General features: G+C 39.8%; 1 protein-coding gene across 5 annotated transcripts in view; it reads right to left on the bottom strand.

Moving 5' to 3' along the window:
• Positions 1-24,650, bottom strand: part of C7 (complement C7) — a 52,171-nt gene that overhangs the window by 7,199 nt on the left and 20,322 nt on the right. For 4 of the 5 annotated variants that reach the window (XM_060146996.1, XM_060147001.1, XM_060146999.1 and 1 more), the window contains 9 exons: positions 24,031-24,201; positions 22,503-22,746; positions 20,332-20,442; positions 17,074-17,240; positions 14,316-14,544; positions 11,602-11,773; positions 8,006-8,093; positions 5,687-5,819; positions 1,462-1,653 (listed from right to left, as the gene is read on the bottom strand). In XM_060146996.1, coding sequence (XP_060002979.1) covers positions 1,462-1,653; positions 5,687-5,819; positions 8,006-8,093; positions 11,602-11,773; positions 14,316-14,544; positions 17,074-17,240; positions 20,332-20,442; positions 22,503-22,746; positions 24,031-24,201 — 1,507 coding nt within the window. The remainder of the gene's footprint in view (positions 1-1,461; positions 1,654-5,686; positions 5,820-8,005; positions 8,094-11,601; positions 11,774-14,315; positions 14,545-17,073; positions 17,241-20,331; positions 20,443-22,502; positions 22,747-24,030; positions 24,202-24,650) is intronic. The other variant, XM_060146998.1, reaches the window with a different exon arrangement.

Genomic DNA, 24,650 nt, shown 5'->3' with positions numbered 1-24,650 from the left:
GAAGAAAAGAGCAACCTCATCAACTGTACATTGTTCTCCTTAATTTTAGCATTATTGGTACAGGTCCATTACTTTATCCCAAATAAACTCATAGTTATACCTCAGTGCATGTAGAAAACAAAGCAGCTGTCTCTGCTCTGACAGCTACAGAACATGTGAGAACAGGCAGGGCAGCCATTCCACTGGACACGCAGCCCTCCCATTCTGTCCTCTGTGATCTATTTAACACAATCAGTCACAGAGTGCTCTCTTTTCAATTGTGAAGATCTAATTCACCTAATATTACTATTCATGGAATCAACTACTTCATCTTCACTATAGAAGAAAAATTTCAGCATCGAATTAAAAATTATATACTCAAGAAATAAGAATATCATATAAAATAGAATGCAAGTGCGATTTTCTTCTTGTTTTTAATTGTTACAAACATAATATTTTCCATTTCTTAAAAAAAATGTAAAGAAAGAGGAAGTTATTCTGAAAACAAATCTATCCCATTTTAAGTATCTCTAAAAGAAATAGTTTGGCTTTCTAAATCTCTTCCTGCCTTAGTTTCTTAAAAGACCATTTTATACCAATGGACTTATTTACAAAACAGAAATAGAGTCACAGATGTAGAAAACAAACTTACGGTTATCAGGGGGAAAGGGGGGAGAGGGATAAATTGGGAGATTGGGATTGACATATACACACTACTATGTATAAAACAGATAACAAATAAGGACCTACTGTACAGCACCGGGAACTCTACTTAATACTCTGTAATGGCTTATATGGGAAAAGAATCCAAATAAGAGTGGATATATGTATATGTATAACTGATTCTCTTTGCTGTACACCCGAAACTAACACAACATTGTAAATCAACTATACTCCAATAAAAAATTTTTTTAAAAACTATTTTAATTTGCCATGTGTTCAAAATACTGGATATTTGGATTTCTACCTATAAGAACAACTTCACAAACCACACTACTTTTCCTTCAATAACTCTGCTTTGCAGGGTTATATGTAAGTGCTTTTATATTTTCAATTTCAATACCACTAATAAACTCTAAGAGCCCAAAAACAAAACATACAGAATTTTATATAAATTATGATCTCAACTCTATAGTTCATAAAAGTACATTTTTAAAAATCAGGAGGAAACCAGAAATCAGCTTTTAGAAATTCTTTATTTTCTTGGCACCTTAACAAATATAAAACTAATCTTTGATATGAAGGATTTAAGTTAAAATTTCAGAATCACCAGGGCTATTCTTGCCTTTCCTTGAATTCTGTGAGTCTATCTGTGCCATGTGCAAAAAAGTCTGTTACCCACTCTATGAACTGACCTTCTTGTAGCAGGGCAGGGATGGAGGGAGTGATTCCGCTTTGGAGGTTCAGTGCCTTGAGGAACTGCCGCAAGGACTCTCATTCCCTGAGTGTACGTGTCCTTGGACAGACCCAAGAGCCACTCACCTTTTTGCACACACTGGACGTTCTTCATCTCAGGGCTCCACTTAAGGCTGGATCCGCAGAGAAATGTCGAAGGACCTTCTAAGGACCTGCCACCTGAACAGGAAAAGGTCACCTTCTCACCAACGGTGTAGAAAGGTTTGTGGGGATGACTCTGTATGCCATCCATCAGTGCAGGTAGAACGCAGGCAATTTCTAAAGAGAAAAGAGAGAAGAATACAAGGGTCACTGCTTTCCTAAACCATCTTTTAAAAAAAAAATGACAGCCTTGAATGGTGCTGATACACTTGTTCCACTTTTTCTAATTAGAGGACAAGGAGGAAGAGGCGAGTTCACTCTTAGGATGCCCTGAAAGACATATCCCAACATGCCTGGCATGTTAATGACATGAATGACTGAAGGCCAAAACAGTTCCCATTCTCTCACCCCTGCCCTCAAAGCCATGTGACAACTTAAAATGAATAAGCCTTTTAGAGTCCTGAAGTCCAGCCTGCTGTTAAAACCAGATTTTTTACAGCTGCTACTTCTTGTCTGGTGAAGTCCCACCAGAAATTTCCCAAGAGCTGTGTTCATTTGCATATCATTAGCATGTACCCAATTAGATATTTTGCCATCTGAAATCTTTAAAGAACCACCTTTAACCTTGCAACCATAAAAGTGTTAAATCATTTTTGGTTTCCCAGTTCTATCTTTTCTTATTCCATCACATTCATTAGCTCAAATCTTCTACTTGAAAAAACAAGAAGAATGAGAAACATGCATAGTCATGGAAGGCGAGTCAGAATTCATGATTAAAAAAAAAATCTTGCCAATCTCTCTAGTGGACTTTGGACAATATTCTACAAAGTACTGCTTTATTTCTGCACCATTTTAATCAGACAATCCATTCATTCATTCAAAATCAGCATTTATTGAGTGTCTATATTTTGCCAAATATGCTGTGTGCTACTAGGGACACAAAACACTAGTCACATAATCTGCCTTCAGAAAGCTAATAATTTAGCTTCAGATTTGTTTATTTCTGGCCATGACACATTTGCTGGTTTCACACGAATGCTCCCACTAAGACATATAGAAAGGCTGTACAAAGTTAAAGAAAGAGTATTTCTGAGAGCAACAGACAACAATCAGAGCAATGGAAATTTGAAGGCCCAAGACTCTAGAAAAAGGGAAGTCTAAAGTAGTGATTACAACGTTTGGTAATGCTTCTGTCCTTGAGGTTATTTGTAAAGTTGAAAAAAAACATTTTTTTTTAATGTGCTGAAGGGCTGCTAAACTAAGGAGGAAGCTGCAACTCAGAGGCTGAATAGCTGCATAGAGTTTTTAGCAGTCTCACAGGGCTAGGAGACCAAAAATTAGAGTCCAGTCCTGTTTCAAAGGAGGAGGCTCAGTAGAAACCCCATACTTTCCCTTATGATCCCTTAATGGATACCTAAGATAAAGGTAAAGCAGACATAAACAAGCCTTGTTCTTGCCAGAAACAAACCTAAATCTTTTCTAGAGGAAGATAACATCATCCATATGTAATTTTTTTACATATAAATCTGGCATTCAACCAAAACTAATCTAACATTCAAAAATACAATAGAGGGGCTTCCCTGGTGGTGCAGTGGTTGAGAGTCCACCTGCTGATACAGAGGACACGGGTTCGTGCCCTGGTCCGGGAAGATCCTACATGCTGCGGAGCGGCTGGGCCCGTGAGCCATGGCCGCTGAGCCTGCGCATCCAGAGCCTGTGCTCCGCAACGGGAGAGGCCACAACAGTGAGAGGCCCGCGTACCGCAAAAAAAAAAAAAAAAAAAAAAACAGTAGAAACATCTACAGCAGATCCAGATGATGGGGTTAACAGACATGGACCATGAAATAACTATGATTAATATGTTGGAAAAATGAAATTAGAAGATGGAGAATATCAACAGAGAATTAGAAAGTATAGAAAAGTAGACAAATGGAATATCTAGAATTGGAAAATGAAATTAAGAACTCAGTAGACGGGCTTCCCTGGTGGCGCAGTGGTTAAGAATCTGCCTGCCAATGCAGGGGACACGGGCTCGAACCCTGGTCCAGGAAGATCCCACATGCCATGGAGCAACTAAGCCCATGCACCACAACTACTGAGCCTGTGCTCTAGAGTCTGCGAGCCACAACTACTGATCCCATGTGCCACAACTACTGAAGCCCGCATGCCTAGAGCCCATGCTCCGCAACAAGAGAAGCCACCACAATGAGAAGCCCACTCAAGGAAGAGTAGCCCCCGCTTGCTGCAGCTAGAGAAAGACCGCACACAACAACGAAGACCCAACGCAGCCAAAAAGAAATAAATAAATTAAAAAAAAAAGAACTCAGTAGAGTTCTTGAAAGCAGATTGTCACAACTGTACAGAGAATTAATAAACTGGAATATAGATCAATAGAAAATATTTAAAATGAAACAGAGAGAGAAAAATTGATGTAAAACAAAGAAATGTAGAGAATTCCCTGGCAATCCAGTGGTTAGGACTTGGCACTTTCACTGTCTTGGGCCTGGGTTCGATCCCTGGTTGGGGAACTAAGATCCTGCAAGACACAGGGCATGGCAAAAAAAACCAAAACAAAACAAAGAAATATATATATATATACACACACACACGTATGTATATGTATATACATTCTAAAAAATGTATAATTTGTGTCTCATGAGGAGACGTGAGCAAGAATGAGACAGAGCAATATTTGAGGACAAAGGTGAAGAATTTTCTAAAACTGACAAAAGACATTAAAGCATAGGTTCAAGAGTGCTTTGAAGATCAACCAGGACAAAGACAAAGAAAATCACACCTAGGCACATCAGAGTAGAGTTGCTTCTGGAAAAGAAAAAAAAATAAAAAATCTTAAAAGCAACCAGACCAAAAAAATACGATTTCCAAAGGAGAAACAATAAACTTGAAAGCTGACTTCTCACTAAAAAACAATGAAGTCAGAAGGCAATGTAATAAAATCTTTAAAGGTTTTAAAGAAAATAACTGCTAACTTAAAATTCCTTATCCAGTAAAACTATCCTTCAAAAGTAAAGATAAAATAAAAACGTTTTAGATGAACAAATACTGGGACAACTTTTCACCAGTAGATACACAATAAAGAAAAAGAAGCTTTTCAAGCAGAAGTATCTTATTAATCTTTTAAAAGAACTAAAGTTTGGTTTTAATACTCTTAGCTAGGGAATATTTATATTCTATTTTGGCAATATTGATAGTTTATTTCTTCCCAAGGACTCTAGGGCAGAGAGACAGAAAGACAGACAGAAACAGAGAGAACAAGAGGAGACCTTACAAATCAGTAAGAAAAAGACTAACAAACCAACAGAAAAAATGCCCAAAAGATTAGACAGCCACTTCACCAAAAAAAGTATCCAAATACCCAATAAATATATGAAAACAGGCTTAACATCATTAGTCATCAGAAGAAATACAAATTTAGAAATACAAATTAAAAAATAAGATATTGCTACACACTCACCAGTATAGCTAAAAAAAAAAAAATTAAGATAGACAATATCAAGTGTAGGTGAGGACACAGAGCAATCTTGACTTCTCAGATTCTGTCCGGGATGTACAACCACTTGAAGACTGGTAGCGTCTACTAACTCTAAATGTATGTATACCTGACAACTCAGAACTTTTACTAATATGTATGTACTCAAGAGAATAAAATGTACCTGTGTGCACTAGGACTTTCCTCATATAGCCTAGACCAACTGATATAGGATAAATACATCCCTGTAGTGCTGTCTATCCATCTGCTGAAGAATCTTATATTGTAGCACAGCTGAGATAGAAACCAGAAAATAGCGTTAGGGTGATACAACATGCAGAAGCACTTACTCAGATGCTATATCTAAACAAAATAGGATCAAAAGCATTTAAGGAAGTAGATTGTGGTAAATCCCTGGTAATTAAACTCTAAAGAACATCCTGATGGTCTTAACCAGAACTGAACTCCCTGACCCATTCTAATTTGCACCAGAAACTTTAAAATTGCAATAAAATGTGCCTCACCTAACAGGAGCACTAACAACTAGAGAAAGCTGAGGGGTTTTTCAAGATATTCCTGAAATTTGGACAGGATCATATAAGCCTTTCAGGAAAAGGAGATCAAGACATGGGCATACGGTAAGTGGTTATTTATCCTGATTTATTCCTTTCCACACTATTCTTTCATCTTGAATTATATACTATAATCAAGGCCACTCACTCTGACAATGCATTTTCCCAACAAGCCACTGTAAATTTTCTCCACATCTGGCAACAGGGTCTCCAACAAGAGAGTATCCTTCATTGCAAGTATACACTATGTTTTTCCCAACAGGAAACATGGCACCTTCATCCTAAACAGAAATAAAAGATGGAGAAAGGAAGAATATCTCTTTTGCATTAACAAAATGTTTTTTTAGATATATTCAGCCTATAAATCATGACTTCTTTAATCATCAGGCAATCTACATTCAAATAACTCATTTTGGAAATTGTCTGTAAAATTATTTTTTCCTGTAGAGTCCCAGCCAACAATACTGGTACCACCATTAATTGAAATAAAGCTATTAATGCCACTGTACTATAATTTATTGACAGCTCCCCAAAACCAAGCATTATACTAAACATTTTACTAAAATTACGTTAGTGGACACTACTCAAGTAACTTCTATTATACTTTCAGGAAAGCATCGGATTTTGGAAATGTCCTTATCAGTCACCTCTTCCTAGTGAGGTGTTATGGGCTGTCCATTGGCAATATTGACCAATAAATGTCATTATGAACAGGCAGAAATGTTCAAATGTCCTATCAACATGTTCACGAAAGTTTGAGCTTCCCACTGATGACTTTCAGGGGAAGCATGATGTTGATCTTCACCCACTACCCTCCCCAGCCCCTTCACTGTAAGGGAAGTGACGCTGAGGCTGAGTCAGATTCAAGGACATGTCATTAGCCTATAATGCCAGGAGGTGAGATTTCATTGGGAAGCAAGGAAGAATCTGAAGTCTGAGCCTTGAGGGAGTCATCATTCTTGTTTGGTGTCTCTCTTGGTTCCTTTCCTTATCCATCTAGTTCTCGGCTACTCAAGAAGATGGGGAAGAAAACTGGCCTGGGAGAGGGCGTGGAGCTGGACCAGCTCTGCTGTAGGCAATAGAACAAAATTCTGTGGCACCTTCTTCTCACAGACAGTCTTGCTCTTCCTGGCCCAGTCTGGCTCCATCATGAGAATTGGTAGGAAAAAGAGCACCCAGATTGGCATTGTGATTTGAAGAAAATGGGGAAAGATATTTGATCTGCCTTGGTTCTAGCCCCTAGGCCTTCCACTGCCTTGCAGAAGGGACTTCTATATGAGAAAGTCTAACTCAACAGTGTCTAAACCTGGCCGTCTCTGTCAAAACCATTAGTAACAATTAAAAAAAAAAAACAACTCTCAGGCTCTACACTAAACTTACAAAATGAGGAAAAAAAAAAAGGAGAACAAGGGGCAAGCAGCAATCTATTGTTAAGTTTCCTGGGTGCCTATGATGTAGCCAGTCCACGGGACAGTGTTTGGAACCCCCAGCTCCTTACAGGACACCACATGCACTACAGTTGAAGACAGCAGCTTCGTGGTTTGCTGAAGTCTATGAGTCTGCCTGGCCTCATTCTATAAGCATATTTCCTTCAGGAACTTCATGGATTGTGGTGGGATAATATGAGTGTTAGAGAGTCTAGGTTCACTTTCTCTCTCTCTCCATACACACACACATACACATCTCCCAACAGTACCTACATTTGGGGAAATTTCAGCAAACAAACACTCAGTGAGTATATGTTCAAGGGTCTGGCATTTGAGAGGCAAATTCTTCACGGAGAAACCAAGGCTGGTGGCACTGAGAAAATCCTGATGAACAATAGCTCCTATGTACCATGAAGAGATACTTCCTGGTGTTTGGAGCCAAAGCCTCATCGTAAGAAGTAGTGAGAAGAGCACACAAATTAATATGGCCCCAAAGCCATGTTAATTTCCCAGAATGACAAATGGCAGATGACTTGTGCTCCCTCCTGAACAAGAAAATTGCTCAAGTATAATACAGTGACCCATATCTCACCAGACACTGGCTAAATGTCTTACTGGCCCCTGGAATAAACCTAATGCTTTACCCCAACCCTTGTATTTATGAAAAATTTAAAAAGACTCCTTGCAGTGAAAAGAACCAGGTAAGTTCTCTATGCTGAAAAACTTGCTTATAGATTCCTACTTTCGTGTTCAGAATGGAAATGTTTAGCTACCCTCTGGCATGATTACATTTCTAATTCATTGGGTGGCAATATTGATTTCCTCCTGAAGATATATTACCTCCTGAAGAATTCTAACCACCTTGGGCCAAAGAAGAAAACTCACAAACTAAAATCCTCACTGCTAAACTAAAATGCACACTAAAATGTTTTTGGCACTGTTTCATCATGGAAGGAGGAAGCAGATTATGACATCAGTAGAGAGCTATAACTTGGAATGAACAGTGTATGTAAAGGAAAAAAGTATCTTTTATAACCAACTTGAACATATCCGTCTTTCAAGGCAGGAGGTGATGGACAGAATTCTGTTGGAACCAAAGGCAAAGGAAAACAATGTGGTTCAAGCAATCTGAAAGGAAAAGGAAACAAAACATAATTAACATGATGGATTTTCCACAATTTAACAAATATTTTACAGCACAGTGAATTTTTCATTTGCAGCTGAAGTAAGTAGTGGACACTGCTCTGTGATGTGATGTTTTTGTCATTCTCAGAATAAAATATCTGATCACATCCCATGATAGAAAACACATATCAACTCACGCTTCCAAAAGATAACTACCAGATCAGTAGTATGGAAAACAAACAAAGAAAAGAGAAAGAAATAGAGCCATTGGACAACACATGTGATTTATGTGATTCCTACAGGTCACCTGTCTCACACCCACTTTTTCTCCTGCTATTTGGTTCTTAAATACCTTTAACACAAAATTAATTCTGTATTGAAAATAAGGTAATTCAAGTTTGTGATCCTGCGAGAGGTAACACAAAATAATAACTATTTTTGACTGAGTGCTTACTATGTGCTAGGCATCGTGACAGATGTTCGGCAAATGTGCCTCAGCTCAATTCACACTCACAGTAACTCCATGAGATATGTGGAGAAAGGCTCAGGAAGTTTGAATAACTTGTCCAAGGTTATAGAGTAAAAAATACCAGGGCTAGATTCATGTCTAGTTAAGCTCCTAAAATCATGCTATTTCTACCTCTCACAAGGCAATCTCTAGGGGAGCTCACAGTAATTGAAACCGAGCAGGGCCCTGTGGGGCTCCAAGGCACAGAGGCCTTTTTTCATTCCCCATTTCTTGTAGGCAAGACTCCAGCCTCCATGACCTTCCCTGAGTTCCAAAGGGCAGATGTGAACAGTTGCTAATCAAGGGAGAAGCATCCAAGCAACCACCTGAGGCGACATTAAAGGGACCAGAGAGACTTCCCTGGTGGTACAGTGGTTAAGAATTCACCCTCCAACGCAGGGGACTTGGCGTTTGATCCCTGGTCAGGGAACTAGATCCTACATGCTGCAACTAAGGAGCACACATGCTGCAACTAAGACCTGGTACAACAAGGATAAATTAAATAAATACAACTTAAAAATAAATGTTTTAAAAAAATTTTTTTAATGTTTCATTGCTGAATCATACCCCTGGGTTAGAGTTCTTTATGCCACACCCCACTCTTTAATACTGTGCTTATTAACCTTTTCTGATCAGGTATTGGCAAAAATTCTAGAAAGATAATTTGAAGATCATGTGAGTTGAGGAAATGTGTAAGATGCTTGGGTGTCTGGTATTAGCATAGGGAGGTGATGTGCCTTATTCCTGGGTCTTGGGTGCCTCATAATCCAACAATAACCAATATCTCCTGGCTGAGGAAGCTGGCAAACATATGAGATTCTGGTAGGAGGAGAATGTTGCCTTCAAGGGCACAGATCTCTGGGAAGATGAGGGTCTCTGAGGAGACCTCTCCCTCCGTGGGCATATTTCCTCTGCCTGTAGACATAAAGCTGGATGGACAGCAGCATCCTAAGGGAAGCACTGAGAGAATTCTCACTCTTCTTGGTGCTCAGAGGAGAGGAAATATCCTCTTCTTCCTTAGTACAAAAAGGAAAATTATGCTTATACTTCACATCTGAGTTTCCTCAGTGTGTGGCAAGAATGTAAGGAACTCAGCTCAGAAGGCGGCAACATTCACAGGCTATTTGTAAGGCTTCCCCTCAGATGTCCTGTTTCTGGAGTGGAGATAATACTGGTGTAGAGTGACCTCAGAGGCACTGCTGAAAATCATTGTTTAATGATAGATGTCATTGTTATCATGATTATGATGCCAAAATCTCGGCATCTCTGTACACCAATGCCGAATCAAATCTCAGAGACAGAGTTTTGGGTGAAGTAGAAAAGGATAGCTTTTGTACTTTGCCAGGCAAAGGGGGATACAGCGAGCTCCTGCCTTGAAAAACTATGTGTGTTCCCCCGCCATCCCTGCCAGAGGATTTGATGAGGGGTTTATAACAACAGTCCAAGGGTGGGGTTTCTGACAAGATCAGGGTGTGTGCAGGGCTTGTCCTCCCTCGTCTCCAGTAGTCGGGCTCCTAATCTTTTCTTTTTTTTTTTTTTTTTTTGCGGTACGCGGGCCTCTCACTGTTGTGGCCTCTCCCGTTGCGGAGCACAGGCTCCGGACGCGCAGGCTCAGCGGCCATGGACCACGGGCCCAGCCGCTCCGTGGCATGTGGGATCTTCCAGGACTTGGGCACAAAGCCGTGTCCGCTGCATCGGCAGGCGGACTCTCAACCACTGCGCCACCAGGCAAGCCCGGGCTCCTAATCTTGATGAGCTTCTCTGGTCCCTCCTACCAGAATCCCATATGTTTGCCAGCTTCCTCAGCCAAGACATATTCGTTATTGTTGGATTACAAAGCACCCTAGGAATAAGGAACAAGGCATCTCACCTCCCTATGCTAATACCAGATACCCAATCATCTTACACATTTCAACTCACATGACCTTCAAATTATCTTTCTAAAATATTTGCCAATACCTGATCAGAAAAGGTTAATAAGGACAGTATTGAAGAGTGGGGTGTGGCATAAACAACTCTAACCCAGGGGTATGATTCAGCAACGAAGCTTTTTTTTTTTAATATTGATTAATTGATTGATTTTTGGTTGCGTCGGGTCTTAGTTGCCCTGTGGCATGTGGGATCTTAGTTGCCGACCAGGGATCGAACCCGCAATCCCCTGCATTGGAAGGCGGATTCTCAACCACTGGACAACCAGAGAAGTCCAGCAATGAAGCATTTTTGAAGATAGCTTTTGCAAGGTCCTGGCAAACAGGAAGTTAGTATCAGACACCTGGGCTAATCAGTGAAGATGTTAGCTGTCTCAAATGTATGCTTCATGCTTAGTCCAAAGTAAATAAATAAGAGGGAGTGGGGGCTTCCTTGGTGGCACAGTGTTTGAGAGTCCGCCTGCCGATGCAGGGGACAGGGATCCGGGAAGATCCCACATGCCGCGGAGCGGCTGGGCCCGTGAGTCATGGCCGCTGAGCCTGCGCGTCCAGAGCCTGTGCTCCGCAATGGGAGAGGCCACAGCAGTGAGAGGCCCGCGTGCCGCAAAAAAAAAAAAAAAAAAGAGGGAGTGGTATATCTGAAAAATAATGCAACTATTAGTGAATGCCTACTATATGCCAGGCACAGTACAAATCACTTTATATTCTTAACCTCAGGCAATATCCTATTATCATTGTATCTACTCTTTTTATCCTAACTTGCCCAAGTTCACAGAGCAAGTACGTGGCAGGTCTGCCTGATGCCAAAGCTGCTGCTCGCATCCACTGAAGCAGACTGCCTTCCAGTTCCCCACCCTTTTGTAACACCTGCGTCAGGAAAGCTTGAAGCACACAAGTGCAAACTGGCCACAATACGCCTCTCCTTCAACTGACCCCAATGCTAAGAGCACAGCACTCCCTGATAAAAATCACCATTTAAGGTTTAAATCTTTCAATAGCAGCAGTCGTGCATTCCGTGCTTACTGCAGAGGGCACTGAGTTTTACATAATTGCCAGGAGGTCTGGTCTCTATTACCGCAAATGCTCCAACTCCTGGTCTTCGCATTGTCTGGTTTCTGACGTTTCTCCAATGCAGGATTTCCCACCCTCACTGGGAGGTGGGTTATTGCATTCTCGGCTCCTTGTTTTCTTCCCTTGAACGCAGGGGCCCCAAGAGGACCAGCAGCTCCACCCTCCATCAACCCCTCCTGTAAATAAGAGAGACATGGTTCAGAGAGTACTTGGAGAGGAAGATTTCAGAGTTCAGTGAGCTAAGCTTCCTACTATGTGGTTATTGGGGGAGGGGACGATCTGGGGTTTGTTACCTTCACTCTGTTCACTGAGGTCTCCACGGTGGCCAGACTGTCTCTGCACACTGACTAGGATTGCCCGTATTAAGGCTGCATTAACGAACTTCTTGCAATACTACCTTAAATTTGTTTATTATTTTACAACGGTTTCAAAGCACTTTCACATGCATTTTATCATTCATTTACTTCTCACAAGAACGAATGGAGGTGACCAAGAGGTCTGTTAACATTCTCATTTGATAGGTGTGGAATCCAAGACAAAGTGGTTAAGTGATATGCACAATGCTGTAATGGTGGGCAAGAACCATATCCAGACTGTAACCTGGTCTTATGGCTGAGTCCAGGCTCTTTTTATCACCCCACAGTCTCTTAGTAAGGCAAATAAGTTCCTAATGTTAAAGCAGTGATTGGGCATGAGAAGAGCATAGTCTATTGCAGTGGTCCCCAACCTTTTTGGCACCAGGGACCGGTTTCATGGAAGACAATGTTTCCACGGACTGGGGAGGAGGGGACGGTTTGGGGATGGTTCAAGAGCATCACATTTATTGTGCACTTTATTTCTATTATTATTACATTGTAATATATAATGAAATAATTATACAACTCACCATAATGCACAGTCAGTGGGAGCCCTGAGCTTGTTCTCACTTGCCACTCACTGATAGGGTTTTGATCTGAGTCTACAAGCAATTGATTTATTATGGTCTCTGTGCAGTCGAACCTCTCTGCTAATGATGATTTGTATTTGCAGCCGCTCCCCAGCACTAGCATCTCCCCCTCAGCTCCCCCTCAGATCATCAGGCGTTAGATTCTCATAAGGAGCGCACAACCTAGATCCCTCACATGCACAGTTCATGCTGTGAGGGTTTGCGCTCCTATGAGAATCTAATGCCGCTGCTGATCTGACCGGATGCAGAGCTCAGGTGGTAATGAGAGCGATGGGGAGCAGCTGTAAATACAGATGAAGCTTCGCTCCCTCGCCTGCCACTCACCTCCTGCTGTGCAGCCCGGTTCCTAACAGGCCATGGACCGGTACTGGTCCGTGGCCCGGGGGTTGGGGACCCCTGGTCTACTGGGTACTCTAGGCTGCCAACCCCAGGGCTGGTGCTGTACAAGATGAGGAAATATGTAAGTAGGAAAAATGCTTCTACCTCCTGTCAGCACCCTTCTTCAATCTACAGGCACCTCCTCAACTTGCTCTGGCCACCTTCTACCTCAGGGCTGGTTCACAGCTCACAGGTTTTAGTATTTTTCCCATCATATTCCTTGGAGGACATTAGAGAGAATTTGAAGCATATTCTAAGAGCTTTGCTTTCCTAGTTAGAAACTGATCTCAGGAACTATTCCCCCAAAGCATTACTTCTGATAATAAATGGGTGTGTTTACTGCTCCTTAGCTATTTCTACTGTGTGACCTACATCCCTCTTCCCTCCACAGCCACTCCTCAGTATCACACACAAAAAAACTAAAATAATTTTTCCCATGATCTTCCTTACCCTTTCTTCCACAATTAGAAATCGAGTTAATAATATAGTCCCCTGAGTACGTTAATAGTAGGTAATAAGAGCTTGAGGTATTATGACTGCTACTCCACTCATCAACAGCAGGGGGAGCTTCCATTTTATCAAATAGCTGTAAATCTAAGCCTCAAAGGAATGAATCGCAGTGGTGGCATTTTAGTTTACCAGGACAGGCCACTTGGGGAGACATTTGGAGGCAAGGATGCTTTCTTGATGCTTGTCTATAAGCAGCCGTGGTTTAGTCATGTACTTATTCATTTATCAAACATTTATTAAGTGACTTTATGAATCAAGCACTATGTCAGGCTGTGGGAATAAACAAAGGAATCAGACAGTTCCGAATTTAAGAAGCTTTCTAGAGGAGAGAGACACACAAATGAATATAAAAATAAATATACACAAATCATCTCATACTTTGCCTACTCATAAAGTGAACTTCACATACTAAATACTTAAAACACCAAATGCACTGTTGAGCACACAGCCAATGTTCAACAAATATTTGTGAATGATTGATTGGTGGGACATAACACAAAATAGAAATAGAGGTGTTTCCAAGAGCTTGCCACCAGAAAGGTTAGTCAGTGCAGACACAAGCTCTGTAGACCTAAGTTATGACAAAACCTTACTGAGATGACTATGGAAGGATGGAAGGTGTTTTAGGCATAAATCTGTTCTAATGGAGAGTGGAGAGTAGAAGGCAGTTCTGTTAGTTCAGATGGGAAAATAGAGAGATAGCAAAGGACCCGACCTCAGTAGCTACAACCTGGAGGTGGACTAGGGAGGGAGAGACAAATTCAAAGCCTTATGAGACTTCCCCTTCTCCATACCCGAGGAAGCACACTCTCAGAGGCCAGAGGGAAAGGGTAATTCCCTTTTCATTGTGTCCAGCATAACTTGAGAGAATGCAGCACACTGACCTGCTTGATCCCCTACGAGGGCTCCTTGTTCACACGCCACACCAAACGTGTATGGTTTGCAATGGCACTCACACTGGGTCCCCTTCACAGTGGCCATGCCACCATTTTGACAAGGCCGGCAATGACAGGGGTCAAATTCATCGAGATATTCCTCAATGGCCCGTTTCAGGTATAGCCTTTTCACAGAGGCACAGGGTACTTCCTTTACCAGCTCATACAAAGGTGTCAGCTACACAGATAAAGACATCACGGTCAGTAATCAGGGTTTGGAGCGAGAATATTTTCCTTTCAGCATTTTGGCTCAATCTCCACTAAAACAAAATCAAAAGCCACTCTTATCTTAATTCCAACTATTTCTTGTTCAAATAAAAAGAGAAAGCAATTCACTACCTTTACAAGACAAACCTAGGGAACATTAGAAACAGATAGGGAGGGAATTTTTTTTGTATTTTGTGTGCATACATAAAATTTTAAAAAACCAACAGGATGTTCATTTTCTAGTTACTGAAAGATTATTTTGAAGACAACACATTTCCACTCCTGCAGAGGATAGAAGAAAAGGAAATGCACTTAAATTAGAGTAAAGAAGCAAATGCAATTAAATTTGAGATTAAATATCCTGACTCTGAGATACTTAACATATCTCTCTAATGGAGACTATGATTCTCTATCCCTGAAGCAATTTAAAACAGGTAGGCATTATCGCTCTGTGTTGGACAGTTCTGATGAAGAGCAACTTCAAGACCGGAGATGGATTGGCTAAGCTCTAACAATCTGCTCTCCCAGGAACAAAAAGGCTCTCATTTGTAGCCTTTGCCAATTTCTGCAGTGTAACTACTCTCACCATGGCCAGTTTCAGGCTACCACCATGATGTCCCTGAGCACGGAACTGGGAAGAGACCTGCACCATTGGCTCTTGAGAGAGTCTGAGTGAGTTGGCTAGAGCACCACTGCGAGTACGGAGATTAGCTCAAAGGGTCACATTGCCCTCCATCTCTGCCCAAGCTCTTCTGAACTGAACAGCATTGCATGGTTATCTACCTGTAACATGTCTCTTCTTTCTCTGAAAGGAAAGGTCCTGTCCAACTAATAAGTTAACATAGCTATGACAGTTACAGTCCTATGTGGGAAAGCACATAGTTGAGAATGGAAAAGAATGTCTGTTTTTTACCCTAAACAACAATTTAGGATTTTTAAAGATTTGTATGAGATACTGACAATGAAAATAGATCATTTTGAATATTAATGAATGACACTTTAAGGTAAGACTTCGCAGGAAAAACTGCCCCTCCCACTGTCGCTGTTATTGGGACGCAACTGGGCTTAGTATGGTGTCAGGAGTGTACCTGAGGAGCACTCGTAACTTTTGAGTTTGTAAATGTGTCCAAGTTTCTTAATCTCAAAAGTCAGGTTGGGGCTTCCCTGGTGGCGCAGTGGTTGAGAGTCTGCCTGCCGATGCAGGGGACGCGGGTTCGTGTCCTGGTCTGGGAAGATCCCACATGCCGCAGAGCGGCTGGGCCCGTGAGCCGTGGCCGCTGAGCCTGCGTGTCCGGAGCCTGTGCTCCGCAGCGGGAGAGGCCACAACAGTGAGAGGCCCGTGTACCGCAAAAAAAAAACCCAAAAAAAAGACACGTCAGGTTGGACCTGGGACACTGCCTGACTCCTGTGGCAGGGAATAGATTATAGAATCACTTTTGCTATAACATGTATTTTGAAAATGTGAATTTGTTCCATTGAGATTGAGATATTAAAAAATAAAATGAGTATATCATAAATTTTGTGTTCTCTTATGTACAATTTTGTCCATAAGAAACACGGGGTGAACACAGAAAACTGCACACAACTGAACCAAGCTGCATAAGAATACACAAAACACCCACACACAAGCACACATCTCAAACACCCATCTAGTTCACCACCTGTATAAGAAACCACACCAACCACAAATGGTGTTACGACTGTCTGTCATTTCTGATAGCGCTCCTTCTACCACTTCACAAGAATTCACCATCTGTAACCTCCCATCACCCAGCAAGCTTCAGATCCTCTCCTAGGTAACGTGCCACCTTTATCGTAGTCCGTGCATTCCTTAACAATTTAACATGTATAAAACTGCTACTGTTTTTATTGGTGCCTCTTTTTTTTTTTAATGAGTGTCACAAAAGTTTTTGAGTGTTGTGTTCCTAACACATCTTTTCCCATAAGCCCTGTGGTCTTTATTGTGCAATTTTGCCTAGCTCTCTGATTTTTAGGAACACATATGTTGTGTTATAAAAGAACTGACTGTGCCGATAAAACATCCTAAAATTCTGCCAGCCAAATTGATTCTATCTTTTTAGAACTAATTTGCATGACCAGGAGCCTACAAGCCATGGCCACAGGAAGAAAGGTGATCTGACAAATGTAACACTAGGCAAGCCCTTAAATGCCTTCCTCTTGCAAGAATCTATAACTCCTCTGAATCAGGGACCAAGGAAAACATAATCAAATTTAGGTCAAAAGCTTGAAATGCAAATTTTAGCATTAATTTCTCTTGGGATTTACAAGACATTTAACCTTTACAACTGAAATATGGACATACAAGATAATGAAACTTGTTTCCTATTATGTATGCATTCATTTTACTATACAAAACATAACTGGGATACAGAAAACGCTAATTACAGCCTTCTCTGTTTAACCACCTTAATTTAATCTCATTTTCCCAGTGCAAATAAATATGACTGCTTTCTGGTGCTTTCAACAGAGTGTCACATACCTTTTGTTTTATGATTTGTGGAAGTTCAGTCACAGATCCTGCCCAGCGAGAATATCTCAACTTGTTTCCAGCAGGGTTGTCCAGTTCCAGGTAACTAAGGCCAGACACAAGGCCAGGACGTCCCCCTTTGACAAATGGGACCCCTCGTAACACATTGCCCTGAGTTCCTACTCAAGGAGAAATCAAACGAAATAAGTCTGGATGCACAAATGAAATGAGAATGAGCATATGAAATTGAAAGTCAATGAAGTAACACAACCCATTCAACTGTATGACATTCTGGAAAAGGCAAAACTATGGAGAGAGTAAAAATACCTGTGATTGCCAGGAAGTGGGGTAGGAGGGATTTTTAATATTTTTAGTGGATTTTTAGGATCTTTAGAGGACTTTTAGGGCAGTGAAATTGCTCTGTATACTATAATGGATACATGTCATTATGCCTTTCTCCGAACCCACAGAATGTACAAGAGTGAACCCTCATGTAAACTATGGACTTTGGGTGATTATTATGTGTCAGTGTAGGTTCATCAGTTGTAACAAATGGACCACTAAGGCCTGGATGCTGATAACGGAGGAGGCTGTGCCTGCGGGGACAGCAGGGATATAGGGATTCTCTGTACTTTTTGCTCAATTGTTCTGTGGATCTAAAACTACTCAAAAAAATAATATCTATTAAGAGAGAAAAGAAAAAAGACACAACCATTACCTAACAGTAGATGATTATTAAGAAATTATTATTCATATTCTTAATGTTATTAGTGTAAGAAGAAAATTTGTTATACAGGTGACTATCTTGTTTCTTAGAAGATACATGCATGTATTTAAGGATGAAACATCATGACATCTGAAACTTCCAAATGGTTCAGCAAATATCACAAATATTTTAAATATATATTTATGCATTGCTAAACAGTCAACATTATAAATACTATATGTAGATATATATATATCAAAACATCAAAATAATAATTATTGCATGTAAGAGGTGGGTACGTTGGCGTTTTTTACTATGTTTTTTCAACTTTTCTGTATGTTTGAAAATTTTCATAAGAAAATGTTGGAAGGAAAAAGTTCATTGCATCTGGAATACTAACAGTAACCAAAATGCTGTTAACAGGCATATATTAACACATAAAAAGTGTTCTAAAATGTTTGAATACTAATCAAATCCTTTTTCTCATTTCTGTGCCTTATAATTTCAGAAATATTTTCATCTCCGTGTCTAATTGATTTCCACACTGGTCATGACGGGAAGTTCCTAACTTGCTGATCAGACTTACGTTTTCATTTCCTTTTTTTAATTAAATTTTGCAATTTCATAACACTTTCATAAAATTTTGCAAATTCAAAAATTACACTTTTATCATCAGAAGTTATTTAAGTCTCATATTTTTAAAGAACTGCCTGAGTGCTTCCTCATCTTCCTTGTTAGTTACATTTTAAGATGCAAATAGTCACACTTTTAACGCAGTGTATTGCCAAGTTCAGTCCCTGAACTACTGGAATCAGAATCACCTAGAATGACTGCAGATTTCTGAGCTCCAGCCAAGACATAGGACGTAGCTGAGAGAAAAGTCAAGTACTCAGCATTTGAACAGGCTGGCCCCGGTAATCCTCTTGCATACCAAAATTTGAGAATCACCACCTAAACTGACATGCTTGTTTACAAACTACAGAGTCTAAGAAATCAGCTTTTATATTTATTTTTAAGCCTGTAGCCTCTCTCTCTACACCTCAGTGAGCTCTGTGCTCCAGCTGGCCCTCTTCCCCTAGACAATCAGCCTGGGGCAACAGTGAAGGGCCCAGATTGTGAAGCCAGACATTGGAATCTTGTGCCTGACCCCAACTGTGGTCTTGGGCAACCTTTCTGTGCCTCAGTGTCCCTGTTGGTAAAATGGAAATATGAATAATACCCAGTTCTTAGGTAGGAGTACATTGGTTAATTTTTGTAAATCACTTAAAATTGTGCTGGGCACATCATAAGTGCTACATGTTTGTGAAACATAAAATAAAATAAGATAAAACAAAGCAAAATTAAAATAAAATAAAATCAGAAAGCAGCTTCCAATCACCAGCCCAACTGATAACTGATGTCAACAACTTCTCAAAGCTCCCACTTTCATTTCTATTTCCAGATCAGTGTATTTCCATGTTGTTCAGAAACTTGTCCTCCTCCTTTGTCATGTCAGGTCCAAGAAGACAGGCACTTTTCCTGGCATATTCACTGCTGTATCACCAGTGCCTAGAACAATTTCTGCGTGCACTATAGGTTCCGTAAATAGTTGATGAATAAAGTAAGTGAATGAGGAATTAAGCCTGGCTTAACACTCTGTCTCCCTCCTTCTTGCAGTCATCTACTAAAGGATCCTCACTTCCTCAATGAGGACTTTAGCACCTGGGTCAGTCTTCTCCTTCATCCCAATTTCTGCCATCACCCCAAGAGAACTTGAGCTCTAATGCTGCTCCATGGCTTCACACAATGCACCACAGTCTCATTTCCATCCCTACTACACTAAGAATCTCTTCATTTTAAGGCAATTAAGTCTTAATCACCAAATCCAGTGAAGTCTTCAGACCTCCTCTTACGTCACTTCGCTGTAGCATTTCTCGCTGTCGATTTCTTCTCCTCTACCTTCCATGTTACTCATCTTTTCTGGTTCTTATCCTATCAGATTATTCCTTTTCAGTCCCTCTTCTTTCGCTGCAACTTTATATTTGTCATCTTTCATTTAATCACTCCCTGTATTAACGGCATCCCTTGCCATCAGGATGAAACCCAAACTCCCTAACACGGCATCTAGACACAGTCTAAATCAGCTTACCCTTCCAGTTCCTTCTTCAATCACTCAAGGCTAACACACCACCTCCCGCACTCTGCCACCACCGTCACCACCACCACCATGCACCAAAGACTTCTAACTGCACTGAGCACCCATGTCACAGAGTGAAACTGAAGCTTCTCCTCTTGCTGTCATTTTTCTAGGCTTGTTTGTCAACCTTCCTCACAGGAAACAAAGATGGTGTTCACTGAGGACATAGTTACAGTACACAGAGGTACCCAGTGAAGTTTCCACTCTGCATGATGGATCACCGCCATGACATATGACAGAGAGATCAGAGGTAAAAATAACCAAGTATTTCAAAAACACAAAATAGAACACCCGCTAGAATTTCAAAGGCCCTTGGAGACCAGGAATTAACCACAAGAAAGAGGGATGGAGGTAAGTTTGTAATGAAAATTACCCCCTTCTCATTTACCTGCAGCCGATTTTAAGGCCTCTTCCATCTCCTTGCATGCGTGCTCTGATGATTTAAACAAAAACTTGATATGTGAAGAAGCACATTTCTTCTTCTTCTCTGAACCAAAAGCTGGGGGGAAAAATTTTAAAGGTGCTTAGTTTCCACATTTGTTGAAAATCTCCTTTGAGATGCTGGCCAGGTGTGAGAGTGGCATAAGAGGTTGTTTCCTATCACTGGGGCCATATAATCAAAAATATGCTATACGTACATTTTCAAGTGCTCTAGAAGGGTCAAGGGGCAGAAAAAGTGATATTTGATGTTTGTTATAAACAAAATAAGATACATGCATTATATTTAGGGGTAAAGCATCACATGTCTGAAAATTACATTCAAATGGATCAGCTGCTCTTGGCTTCTATTAACTTTGACCAGAGGGTGGGGGTGGGTGAAACAGTGGAGGGAGCAAAAACTGAGCACTTCACAGAGTGATACCTTTTACCCAACTGCAGTCAGCTTCTCAGGCATAAGGCAAATAGGTAAAAGTAGATGTGCAATGGCCTCCAGCCCACCCACGGGAGACCCCAAAAGCTGGGTTCTGGTTCTACAGCAATTAATTCCTAAAATCTTAGTTCTAGTGCCTCAGTCTCTCCATCTTTAACATCTCCGGTTTCTACATTTTCTTCCTATGACATATAATCTTAGATGGTTACAATTTCTACTCATTATCAAATGGAGTTTTGCCAATGCATTTTTTTAAAAGAGGATAGAAAATAATAAAGGGTAGAAATATATTTTTATATAATTTTACTAACTATATTATTACAAACTCAGTATTTCTTAAAGAACAATTGGGGGCATATAACATATCCCAGAATCCTTGATTAATTTCACTTAAAACTTTTAAGAATAAAAACTGCTCAAGAGTAAAATTTTTACTCAAAATTTTTTTACCAACTCAGAAAGCTTAAAAAAAAATCCTCTTCGTTTCTTTTTAAGCGTTAAAGAAAAAAAAAATGGTCATGAAACTGAGTTTAGATCAAGCCCCTTTCTGGATTAATTCCTCAAAGAAATATTCCCTCTGTTGTTGCTACACAAACCTGTGCTTGTGCATTCATTCCCAACCTGCTGAGGTTGGAAAAGCTCACATTCTAATTAAATTTTAATTGGTAAAAATTAAGCCCAATAGAAAAAAAAAAAAGTCAATGGAAACACAGAAAAATATTGTAGTTCACTCACAAGAGAAGGCTACAAGACCTCCTCTGAATCTCAGGTAAGCAGTCTTACTCTCCTTCAAGGTGGTAAGAAAGTCTCGACTGAAGAGTAAGATGCTAACAAGATGATTTGGGATAGAGAAGCAAGTGTGGCCACGAGCTTCAGGACAAAGTTGGAAAGGAGCAGGTTGGACTTGGAACGTAAATAAGCCAAAAGGTCTCTGGAAAGGAGGAATGGATACTAGGACACACACTCTTCTCCAACATGGCAGCAGCTGGTGAGGAACATCCTCTCACTGTGAAGTCAACCAAGTATGAACTCAGTAGCGTGCCCTGAGTCTAACAAAAAGCAGGCAATTCCTGCAGCAACATAGCGTAAGGAAAAAGCTAAGTTGATGCTGGAGCCAGTTAGACCGGCTTACAATCGGTATGCCCTTGGATTTCACTCGGTAGCAGTGAGGATTATTGCTAACATAGGTAACCTGCCTGTCTAGAAGAAGGCATCCAATAAATTTAAGCTATTGTTACAACTTTTAGGGAGTAAGCAAACTCACGATATCCAGAGCAGATTTTTTTAAAAGGAATGTGAGTGGTAAAGAACAGAGGTAAATAAGAAAGGACTTCATTGAAACGTTTTGATTTCTGCAATATCAGTAAACTCCTCATTAGTTTTCCTCGAGGAATATTACTTAATCTGAGAAACGGGGAAGATTAAGAAGTATTCTAAAAATCCAATCAACACCCTCTAGAGATAGCAATAATGATAATGGCTTAACTCTCACTTCAGGGTACTATCCAAAAGAGTAGGCAGGCTTTTTCTTAAACCCTGGAAGATTCTGAGTAGAGTATAACAGATTCTTGCAATTTTGGATTCTTTTGCAATTTAATCTCTATTTGTCATATTTCAAAGCTCTAAAGTTTAACTACTAATTAAAATCTCTGCGATGCTTGTATATAACAATATTTTTAATACTCTACCGCTTTGTTTGATTTTTTCTGAGTCCAAATAAAAGATAACTTTGTATTCTCCTCCTAAGGACCCAGACTGAAGATAATGTGTCCCATACTGGTCGATCAGTCTTCGATAGGCGCTGTAATCATACAGAGACGGAAGGTAGGAGAGTTCCTTCCAGAATGACTCAGCAAGTTGTAAAAAGTCGGGATTGTTATTGATAAACTGAGCCACTTCAACAGTGTTCTGAAGAACCAACAACTGATAACTCTATAGGAAGAAGAAAGAGTAAAAGGAGTTTTAGGATGAAGACTAAAAGGCAATGGAAATAGTTCCTTGTCCAATGTCTCCATCAATAGCCACCTCCATCAATGCAGACTAAATGAATTTTTATTTTGGATGCATAATGAGGTCTCTTCTGGGCCCACCCACTTGAAGCAATCTAAGGAATTTTCAGAATCCCAAACAGAAATAACATCTGAGTGATGACATGGTAACTGGTTTTATACACACCTTTTAAAACCCCCAAGACCAAGTTGTTATGCCCTCCTCAACTAGGAAAAAAGATTCAACATTGTTAACTGCTAAATAATCTCACAAACAGGGATATAATATCCCTAGAGTCCACAATCGTAACAATGACTTATAGGTAAGGTGACCATATAATTTATCTCCCATACTGGAGTATTTACAGGGTAAGCTACTTTATAATGAGGTCTTTAAACCCTTCCTAAGCATCTTTTCATGTCCAAGACAGAGCTACCTTACACCAAATCCTCACTTATGTGAACAATATAATATGGGTATAATAAATGTTTTTACAGCTCATATTTCCACAATCAACTTCTTAGTCATAAAACAAAATTATATTCCTTTATACCTCGCTTATGTGATCTATTAATCAAGTTACTGACTTTAAGAATGAGATGAATTATGTATATTATGAATGATGATCAGCCTGAAAAATTCTTCAGCAGTAAGTGTGAATCAATTAGAACAATTCATTTCAACTGTTCAGGTTGCCCATGATGAAAGTTTTAGTATCTCAGTACAACAGAGTATCTAAAATTAAGGCTTTTAACCTCCTCGGATGAAAATGTTGGTATCTCCAAAGTAATAAAGTATTTTAACATCTTTTATTTTCATGCACCTTCTTTAAAAAACTCTAGTATTAGTGTTTCGGAAGCACATTTCATTGGATTTTTGAAATTGTATATAATACTTAAAATAGTAGCATCAGTAATCATGAATTAGAGATTTAGGCTAGTTGTAACTAGAAGATTTGAAAGTAATAAGTTTTTTTTTAGATTTTTAAATAAGAACAGATACTTCAATGAGAAAATAAAAAGTGTAAATAAATGTATTATCAAAGAGAATTAACAAGACAAAAACCATACCTTTTAAAGAAATATATTGGATTATCTCTTTGAAGAAGATACTATGCCCTAATTAAAAAATGAAAGCTGATTCTTTTAGTAAATGCACTTCTGTTAATGTTAGAAATACCTAAACCAGTAAAATATGGAAAAGTTAACTAATATATTTCATACTAACCTTTTCCTTAAGGATTTTTTCAGTACCTGAAGAGGAACTGTACGAAGAAGATGAAGAACTAAAAAAGAGGAAGCGTCCTCGACTAGATGATGAATGTTCTGTTGATGTATGTTTTACATAAGACCAGGTACTATTGTAAAATTCATAATTAAAATCATTATTTATTTTCACCTATAAAGAAAATGAAAAAGTTAGATCTCTGGGGCTTTGTTTTTGAAATGTTCTATGTGATCCAGTAGTGGATTTAAATTTCTAATTCTGTTCGACTTGAACAAATGTTAAGATTGGAATTGTTTTTCCTATGCTAGACGGTAGAAGAAAAAGTCATCCCAAACAAATTTAAAAACAGACAACAGGATAGTCACATGTGGTTGAGAAGGGACAGCTCCAGCATTCATGAAGACTACTATTTCTTTATCCTTTATTTTGTCCTAGATCAAGTGTCAAAATGAAATGCCCACAGAGGACTGGCAAGTAATATAAATGTTGGAAGCATCCAGTGGAAGGCGGGGTAATGAAGAAGTGAGCACACACCCTGTCTAAAAGGGTCTAAAAGGTACCCAACACTCAAATCCATCCGACAGTCCTATACATTACTACAGGTTCTAGCACTGACAGAT

The sequence above is a fragment of the Lagenorhynchus albirostris genome, chromosome 3, assembly GCF_949774975.1.
Source record: "Lagenorhynchus albirostris chromosome 3, mLagAlb1.1, whole genome shotgun sequence".
Taxonomy (NCBI): Eukaryota; Metazoa; Chordata; class Mammalia; order Artiodactyla; family Delphinidae; genus Lagenorhynchus; species Lagenorhynchus albirostris.
Note: the sequence above shows the minus strand (reverse complement) of the source record. Positions and strands in the feature narration are given on the sequence as shown.